Consider the following 10,300-nt stretch of genomic DNA (forward strand, 5'->3'; position numbering starts at 1 on the left):
AGGCAGAGATGGGGACATGGAGAGGGGTTGCGGCTGAAGACTCTAGATTCATGGGAAGAGAGGGACTAAGAGCTGGTGGCCAGGAGGCAGACTTGCAGAATGTGCTCTTTGAAGGTGTAAATTATTATATACGCCTGAGTGTTTGTTTAAAAAAAAGCTAAAGTGAATAGAGAGAAATACTGTTAACTGATGATACATGAATGAGATTAAAATCATTGTAATGAAAAATAAAAATGAAATGAAAGAAAGAAAAATAATAATGTCTTTCTATTTTACAAGGCATTCATTCATTCATCTATTCATTATTATTGAATGCCTACTTTGCGTCAAGTACTGGGAATCAACAGGAAGTAGTCACTATCTTGTGGTTAGCAGCCCACACTTATCCCACAGTGATACCAGGACTCTAAATAGTCCCTATCCTCAAGGTGCCTACAGTGCAATACGTGAAAAGCTTATCAAGTCAATTATTGTGACATAGTCTGATAAGTGTTCTTGTTGCTGTGAAGTGCCTGTCATAAAGTCAGTCCTGACTCACAGTGACCCTGTATAGGGTTTTTAAGATTGTCAATCTATACGAGAGCAGGCAGTCTCATTTTTCTCCTGAGGAGCAGCTGACAGATTCAAACTGCTGACCTTGAAGTTTGCAACCCAACTTATAACCCACTATACTACCAGGGCTTCTTATAAGTGCGCTGCTGTTATAAAGTGATGTTCAGTCAGTTTTGACTCATAGCAACCCTGTATAGAGTTTCCAAGGGGTGACTGGTGGCTTTGAACAGCTGACCTTTTTGTTAGCAGTCCAGTGCATATCCTCCAGTGTCACATCAGGACTCCTATAAATGCTCTGTTGTTACTAAGTGCTGACAAGTTGGCTCCAATTCATAGTGACCCTGCATAGGGTTTCCCAGGAGTGGCTGGTGAACTTGAATTACCAACCTTGAAGTACAAACCAACCTTGCAGTCCAGCGCATTAACCCACAGAGCCACACCAGGAGTCCATAAGTACTCTAGTAGAGACATATTCTACAGAATTACACAGAGGAGGAAAGGGATAAACTAACTGAGCTAGGTCAGGGTAGTTTCAGGGACATACTAAAAGGAATAGATCCTTAAACTAAATTTCAAAAATTGACTAGGAGACTGAAGACTGGAAATGGTAGAAGGTGATGAAGATGATTCACTTAGAATCCCAGAGAAGGGGACACAGAGGAGTTGAGGTTGGAAAGGTAGGCAGTAACTTTGTATAGTTTGGATGCCATTGCAAGAAGTTTTAACGTTATCATGAAAATTTTGGAAGCCACTGATGAATTTTAAGCCCCAAAGTAACACCCATAAACCTAAACTGGGATCTTTAGGAATATATTTCACCAAATACAATATCTTTTACACCTTTATCACTATTAATGCCTGGGAATACAGAGGGCATGATCAGTAAACAATTTATGGTTGGTTATTGGATCCAAGTAGATTCATAAATGGACACATTCTCTGTTCTGTGTGCACAACTGTTGAAGAATCGTCCTCAGATTCTCAGAGCTGAATTGGGTGACCCATTGCTTTACAATAATAATAAATATAATAATTCTCCCACTTCATCTTTATTGCAAAGTGAATGCACCACACTCACACTTTCTCATTAAGACCCAAACATTGATAGACTGGTCCAGAATCTGCAACACCTTTCATAACTTTTTTAGGAAGTTCTTTAAAAAAGTAGGCTGGTAGATTGCTGCTATTGTAGGTTACAGAGTCACAAGTCACAATTCCTGGGTAATACATCATCATTCTGGCAGCAATGTTGACCTTTTGACCAATGACTATAACAGGAAGGAGAAAGGCAAACAGCAGAGAAGAAAGTCAATGAATTGAGTGTAACATGAGCCATACTGTCCCCACATGACAATTTTACCCTTTGCTCCCTTTACCTCTCATGAACTACACACAACTAGTCTTCAACTACCCATATTCAGCCAACGTTATTACAAAATATGCAGCGTTAACTCAATTAGTCACCAGTAAAGTTTCTATTTCACACCTGGGAGGTCAAGGGGATGATTTATTCAGTAACAGAGGGCTTTGAATATGGAGAAGTTCCTATAAGTGGGATGGCCAGAGGCTGGAGGGCTCTCAGATGAGGTCTAGCTGGTCTTCTGCTCCAAGGTGGACAAGCACAAGCTTGGAGCTAGGGTACTGACTTCCAGGAGAGGCACAAAGTGTTGTCTTTATGCTCCTGTGTATGAACTATCACTTTGTGATTTCTTGTTGTTGTTGTTAAGTGCCGTCAAGTAGGTTTCTTAAAAGTGGGTAAATCGGAGGGGAAGGGTTGTGCATTTAGAATTTATTCTGGCTCTGAAGCCAGACTGCAGGTTTGAACTTCAGCTCTGCCTCTTAATATTATGTGCAAATTACTTGGACAAATTATTTTAACTGTATATGAGGGGGCTTCAAAAAGTGTGTGGACAAACAGAATGAAAATATATGAACTTTTTCCTTGATTTTTTGAAGCCACCCCATAAAGCTCAGTTTCCTATTCTGTAAAATGCGGATGATAATAATACCTATCTCAGAGTGAAGTTTATGAAATGAATGAATTAATTCATGTAAACCACTTTGAACAGAGCCTGGCCTGATGGTGGTAGTGTGGTAGCGTGCCATTGAGTCGGTTCTGACTCACAGTGACCCTGTAGAGGGTTTCTAAGGAGCCCCTGGTGAATTTGAACTGCTGATCCTGAAGTTCAAACCAACTTGTGGTCTGGACCAGTGCTTATCCTACAGTGCCACACCTGGCCTGATGTTGTTGTTGTTAAGTGCCATCGAGTCGGTTCCGACCCATAGTGACCCTGTATGGGGTTTCCGAGGAGCAGCTGGTGAGCTTGAACTGCCAACCTTGCAGTTCAAATGACTTTGCAGTCTGGCGCATCAACACACAGCACCATACCAGGACTCCTTACCAGGCCTGATAGTAAGCCTTTAATTAAAATTATTATTAATTAGGGATTAAATATTAAACTTCCATAGAACTTGAATACTTCTGATCAAGATAATCTTTTTAAACTTAGTTTATTATTGAGAAACTTGGCCAAACAATAAAGCATAATAGTATAAAGACACTCCACTTACCCATCTCATTCCCAATAGCCATAGCCCTTAGCCAATCTTGCCCATCTTTATCCCCAGACACTCCCTGCCCTGCATTGTTTTGAAGAAAAACCTTATAGATAGCATCATTTTGGACATAACTATTTCAGGATAGTGGTACTTTTAGATGTGATATGTCCTAATATCTTAAACCCTAATAAGATTGAAGAGGGAAGTAATAGCAAAACAGTGAACTCTTGAGATAACACCTACTTAATATTCTCTTTTGTATTAGTATTATTTTTCCATATGCCAATATTAATAATTTATAAGGAACTGACCTAATGGATTTCAAGAATTAGTAAGAATAGCAGTAGGAAATCATTTATAAAGGTTCCACACTCTACAAGCATATAGATCTACTACAGCTCCCTTCCAATAATGACTTATTTTTAAAATACTTATATTCCCAAAATTGTACTCTTTACAAACATTGAGTTATGAATGGTCAAAGCTCCATCTGGAAAACTGTAAACTCTTTGAGATCAGGGCCCCAGTCTTACTTATTTGGGGGCTTCCTCCCACAAAGTCCAGCAAGGCGCTGTGTTTATTGAAAGAACAGTGGAGATAAAGTAGCTCAGCACACCTGTGTACTCGTGCCTAACAGAGTGTCCGACAATTCCACAGAAGACAATCCCGCTGGCAACCCCGATGGACACACCCCTGGCACCAGGGAGAAACAGAGAATTGTGGGAACATGATCAAGATAATGAGCATGGTAAATAGGATGGGAGAGGGGAGGGTGAGAAAGGGTTTTCAATAAATAAATAATTCTCTACTTTTTAAAGTTAATTTAGGGAAACTTTGTACAGCCTGAAGATGGGAAGAAGAGAACATTTGAAATGGATCCTGGCTATTCCTGAACTACCTTCTTGGAAGTGATCACTCAGTTCACATTCCTGGTATGCTAAAAGTGTTCATTTGAGCTACTTTTCTGGAAAATAACTCATTGTCCTAAATGGACTTTAATATAAAATGACTGTGGTTGTAAACAGTTTAACTATCTTTGTTATTTTGAATGGAAGTAACCAGTTAAGATGTGTGGCATCAAAGTCTAACTCCGATAATATACTAAGATGGTGGCATGTACTAAGTGGCTGAGGAGGGCAAGAAGCCTACAATAGGGTCTTTGGGGCACTCATCTGGGAAAGCCTGAAGGCAATGGGCTCTTAAGCAAGGACGATTGAAGTGTAAACCTTACTTTCTGAGCAGCTTTTATATTGAGTGGATTATTAAGGGTCAGATCAATATGTCAATTTTTAACCCAAGCATTCATTTTACCTCCCAGTTATTAAAACTCACTTAAGGCTTCAAAATGATATGGGAGTTCAACCTCTACCAAGAAGTGAGCCCAAATATGGGGAGACAACCCAGTTAGATACTCTGGTGCATTCTAACTTTTTAAGAAGTATCTTTTCTTCACTTTGATTTTTCCATTCTTTCTGTCTTAATGCCTTAGGATTAGGACTTGACCACTCTAAGAGTACATTAGGGTAGCCTTCTCCTTCCTTTTCCCTACTTGTCCCTTTCCTGTCTCTGCATATGCTGCAAGGGAGTCAGGGACAACCAGGTGAGATTAGGGTCAATACTCACTGGATTTTGTGGACCTGGGAGCAGAAGTCAAATACATTCACAGCACTTTCCAAAGCATGAGTAATCTCATCAGGTACCTTTTCCCCAGGGAAACCAAACACACAGAGGAAGGAGCAACCCTGTGAGGGAGAGAGTCAGCAAACACAGCTGGTGGACAGCAAGCTTGAAACGGAATTGACTAGAAGGCCCAGTGGAGTGTTGACTGCAATTTTCACTTTTGGAATTATACTTCATCTTACAGAGAGTAGGGAACTTTATATAAAACCCCAAATCCAAACCCACTGCCATCAAGTCTATTTGGATTCATAGAGCCCCTACCAGACACAGAAGAACTGTTTAGGACTTTGTCTGGAAATCTTTACAGAAGCAACTTCATTTTTCTTTCCTCCAATGGCTGGTGGGCTTGAAGTGCTGTCAGCAGCCTAACACTTAACCCACAATACCACCAGAGCTCCTGAGACTTTACATACCCATATGTAAACTTCTGGGTATCATCAATTGTAGGGCTAGAGCCCTTTAGAAGGGCTTGCTTTTGCTCTAGAGATAAGAATGACTTATACTGAGAAATTTGTATACACTCTTCTGTCTACTCTAGCCTGTGGCCAAGGTCTTATGTTGAAACACGCTAAAATGTAACTCTAAGAAGCAATACTGAGCAGTGGAAAAGACCCAGCTCTGGAATCAGAAAATTTGTGTTCTCAGGCTACTTCCCAACTATGGAAACTTAGGTACGTCTATTACACTCTATGAGCCCCAATTTCTTAATCTGCAAATGAATATTATATAGAGGTGCCAAGGTTATTTTGGCTATTGTTGCTCTTGTTATTAAGTGTCATCAACTCGATTCTAACTCACAGTGACCCTATATAGGGTTTCTGAGGAGCAGGTAGTGAGCTTGAACCACTGACCTTTCAGTTCAAACTGACCTTGAAGTCTAGTGCTTATCCTACAATGACACTCCAAGACTCCATTTTGGCTAGTAGTAGAAGCACTCATTTTTTAGAAGGCTGATATCAGATGGCTCTTGGATAAAGCAGAAACTACCAGAAAGATGTTTACATGTGGTTTATTGATTATGTAAAGGCATTCCATTGTGTATCATAACAAACTATGGATAGCATTGTGATGAATGGAAATTCCAGGACACTTAATTGTGCTCATGAGGAACCCATACAAAGACCAAGAGGAGGCTGTTAGAACAGACAAGTGTATGCTAAAATCAGGAAAAGTGAGCATCAGGGTTGTATCCATTCACAACACTCATTCAATATGCATGCAATATGCACTATTTTGCTTGCTGGAAGTAAAAAAGAAATTGAAGTACTTAATGATGAAGATCAAAGACTACAGCCTTCAGTATGTATTGCATTTCAACGTAAAGAAAAAAAAAATCCCCATAGCTGGACCAATAAACAACATCATGATAAACTGACAAATGATTGGAGTTGTCAAAGATTTCATTTTACTTGGGTCTACAATCAGTGCTCATGGAAGCAGCAGTGAAGAAAGCAAATGACATACTGCATTAGTCAAATTTGTTGCAAAAGACATCAAAGTGAGAATGAGCAAAGATGTCACTTTGAGGACTAAGTGTGCCTGACCCAAAGCCATGGTATTTTCAATTGCCTCATATGCATGTGAAAGCTGGGCAATGAACAAAGAACACCTTAGAAGAATTGATGCATTTGAATTATGGTGTTAGTGAAGAATACTGAAAGTACCATGCACTGCCAGAAGAATGAACAAATCTGTTTCAGAAGAAGTATGATTGGACTGCTCCTTAGAAGACATGATGGTGAGACTTCATCTTTCATACTTTGAACATGTTACCAGGAAGGGCCAGTCCCTGGAGAAAGACATTATGCTTGGTAAAAGAGAGGGGTCAACAAAAAAGAGGAAGACTCCCAACAAGATGGATTGACACAGTGGCAACAATAATGGGCTCAAATATAACAACAATTGTGAGGAAGGCATAGGACCAGGTAGAGGTAGTTGGTTAGAACTGTCTCGATGGCAGCAAACACCTAGAAGAACAATGTTTTAGACAGATTCTCCGGGTAGTGCAAATGATTAACACACTAGACTACTAACCAAGTGTTGATGATTAAAGACCATCCAGAAGTGCCCTCAGAAGAAGTGCTTGGTGATGTGTTTCAAAAAAAATCAGCCATTGAGAACCCTACTAAAACACACATGGGGTCTCATTAACCAGCATCAACTCAACAGCAACTCAAAAAGTCTCCAAAAAGAATCTGACCAAGTGTCAAATCTGAAAATGCATGGAGCTCTGTCTTGATGTGTTACGACTAAAATGCAACCTCTTTAGGGGCACCAGTGGTATCCTTTCTCTGCATAGTTTGCCTAGTTGCTTTACAAGGAGAGCATATGACTCAGTCTGTTCTCTTTGGCTCAATCCCACACCAACAATCACATTCGCATTATTTGAATGTGAGGTAGGCATTGCAATAATGGCTGCATATACATTATATCATTGAATCCTTTAACAATCTTTTTAGGCAAATCCTACCCGTATTCAAAAATAAATAAACCAAGGCTTAGGGAAGTTCAATGGCTGGCTTGAATAACACAGTTGGGTATTGTTCTCTTAGATTCTATGCTCTTCTCTTAATGATATTCATGAATGAATAGACCTAGTCCAAACTTATTAACAATTTCGTTATCTGACATTTCACATTTACAGCAGTAAAAAATCTTCTCTTTTGTGAATTAATGATGTACACATAACAGTAATGAATGCTGAGGTGTGAGTCTGTGATGGTTAAGGTTATCTGTCAACGTGGCTGACCCATGATTCTCAGTGGTTTGGCAGTTATGTAATGATGTAATTTGATAGTTGTACTGACGCAGTCATTCTTCATGCTGTGATCTGATAGGCTCCTCCTCCATTTTCACATAATGCCAATTGTCTCATAACAACCTTGTCTTTGGAACTTAACTGTGATGATAAGTGAGGAGTGGGTAAACTGAAGAAGATACTTGAGCTCACCAGAGTGGGACTAGTCACTCCCTCAGATGTCTCAGAACACAGAGTTTATTCTTCTCTTACAGTATCTGCTCTTTCTATCTGGTTGTATGTATAAGTTATTCATCTTTGCTGTCCAGCTCTAGCTTTCCACCTTATAGAAAATGCTCAATAAATTCTTACTGAAGTAGTGAATGAGTGGAGATGGGGGGAGCAGTAGTTAAGTAATCTGCTCTTAAGAGGCAAAAGCACTTGAGATGGAGAACCAATTCTTACTAATGCTTCTGTAGTCATCCCATCTTTTTTCAATGATCTGATTAAGAGTGGGTTAAAAACATGGAAGAGGTGTTTTTTTTGTTTTTTGTTTTTTTAGGTGAAACAGGCATGAAAATGAAAGAGGAACTAGAGGTGCAGATATGTTAGGGGAGGGTTAACAGAAACAAGCTAATGAAGTTTGAATGTGACTAGACAGCTGACCCAAAGTCACTGGAAAATGCATTAGACTGAACTGGAGAAATATTTTTATGTGCAGTGAGAGATAGATGAGGATAGGGGTTAGGAGCACAGATTGGAAAGGCAGACAACCTGGGTTTGAATTCCAGCCCCAACACTTACTAGCTGGATGACCATAAACAAGACTTGATCTTGCCCTGTCTATACAATTGGGATAACAAGAGCACCTACCTCGTTAAGTAATCAATGGGGACCAAATGAATTAAGACATGTAGTTTTAAGAAAAAATACCTGGCCCATTGTTGTTGTTAAGCATCATCGGGTCCAGTGCATTATCCCAGAGCGCCACTCCAGGATATATTAAGTGTCATATCCACCATGTAACCTACTGTTATAACTATAAATGTAATTATAAACAAAGACTTGTATTTCTAGACTTCAGTCTACTCTCTATTCTCTCCGCCTCACCAATATCCTTAACCATGAATGCTAACCTCAGACTACTGGTATGTTCCCACCTCTTAGCTCACATTTACCTTGTCAAACATGAAGACTTTATTAATATGGCCTCGGAAGACCCTCAGGACAGAAGAGATATGCACACAGGCATCCTGGATGGCCTGGCCTATGTCTTCTGATTTATCTTGGTCTTTAAACCTTAAGTTCACAAACATAATTGTCACCGGGCGAAGCTCAGACAGATAACCCCGGAGCTGTTTGTCATCAATCTGCAAGGTAGAAAGCTTTCTTGAGCACATGTGCTTACCAGTTGCTCCTTCCTCATGCGGTCACTCCCACCTCCATTCCACAAATTATCTTCAAGAGGAAAGAAGCCTTTTGAGATTCTCCGGGGGAAGTTGAAGTTTCAGAATGTGGGTGTTACAATATGACAGAGCAAGCTCACAGTGAAGCAGTTAGAAATGGAAAATACTGTCAAAATCTCTTTCAATGGGGACTTTGAAATTTTTGGCGAACAACCACTGGTTGTTTTTTTTTAGCCAACATCCACTCTCTTGCCCCAATTGCTAACTCACTCACACCAACATGAGCTATAATAATAATTGAAAGTACTACTGCTCTTCAATGATTCTCCATTTTTATAGTTTGGAGAAATATTAACATGCCATGTAATTTAACTGAATACATTCAGAGCCTAGTACCTTGCAGAATATTTGAACATTCTATTCATCCTTAGTATAGTGGTTAAAGCACTTGACTGTTCAACAAAAGATTGGCAGTTAAAACCCACTAACTGTTCAGCCACAGAAAGATATGGCAGCCCTATGGAAGAGCTATATTCTATCCTATAAAGTCGCTGTGAGTTGGAATCAACTTGATGGCAATGGGTATAGGGTTTCCACTTTATCCTCAAATGAAATAACAACCAGCACTATTATCCCTATTTTATTGATTAGATACAGGAGGCATGGAAGAGTAACAAGTCTTCCCCAAGGTCACAGAGTGAGGCTGTAGCAAAAAAGAATCCAGATCTCCATACTGGGTTCCATCCATTCTGTCTACACATGCCCCTTCCTCTCTGGAATTGATATTTCATTTAATTCCCCTCTTCTCTCTAAACCTACCTATGGTACATACAGGGAAAGGTAGGAGAGTGTTCTCAAATTATCTCTACCAATTGTTATCCCTGAATTTTGTTAAACCAAGTGCATAGCAATCCATTAATAGAAATCAGAAATGTCTTATTCTCAGCCTGCAATGTGAAACACAGCTTTGACATGAAAAAGGAAACTGTGTGTTGTATTTATGTAGCTATGCTCCCTAACTGGCTGGGATAGTCCTGGATTCATGCACTTTTATCTTTTTCATAAAAATGATTTAGCAGAGGGCAGGGCTTGATGGCGGATAGAGTAGAGGTACAGTGAAGTTCTCTGTCAGCAATACCACAGAATACCAGGCAAAGCAGGTTCAGGGCAGAGCTCCAAAACTCTGAACCACCTATCTAGGAATATTTAAAAAGTTTGAAGGCTTATAGCTAGTGAAACTTGTAGCAGAAGTAAAAAATCTTGTACTTTAGAATCTGCCGGGCTCAGTGGTCCAGAACCAACAACTTGGGGGGGAACCAAACAGCAAGACCAAGCTGGAAAGTAAGCAGACCAGTCAAGGAATAAC

At 39.8% G+C, this 10,300-nt stretch overlaps 1 protein-coding gene across 1 annotated transcript in view; it reads right to left on the reverse strand.

Annotated features, from left to right (window-relative positions):
• The window catches only part of ADCY10 (adenylate cyclase 10 (soluble)), a 135,141-nt gene that overhangs the window by 99,167 nt on the left and 25,674 nt on the right, over positions 1–10,300 (reverse strand). Inside the window, exons 8-11 of the mRNA XM_006872618.1 lie at positions 8,707–8,898; positions 4,735–4,853; positions 3,728–3,804; positions 1,631–1,820 (exon numbers count right to left, since the gene is read on the reverse strand). Coding sequence (XP_006872680.1) covers positions 1,631–1,820; positions 3,728–3,804; positions 4,735–4,853; positions 8,707–8,898 — 578 coding nt within the window. The remainder of the gene's footprint in view (positions 1–1,630; positions 1,821–3,727; positions 3,805–4,734; positions 4,854–8,706; positions 8,899–10,300) is intronic.

The sequence above is a fragment of the Chrysochloris asiatica genome, unplaced genomic scaffold (assembly GCF_000296735.1).
Source record: "Chrysochloris asiatica unplaced genomic scaffold, ChrAsi1.0 scaffold00207, whole genome shotgun sequence".
Lineage (NCBI taxonomy): Eukaryota > Metazoa > Chordata > Mammalia > Afrosoricida > Chrysochloridae > Chrysochloris > Chrysochloris asiatica.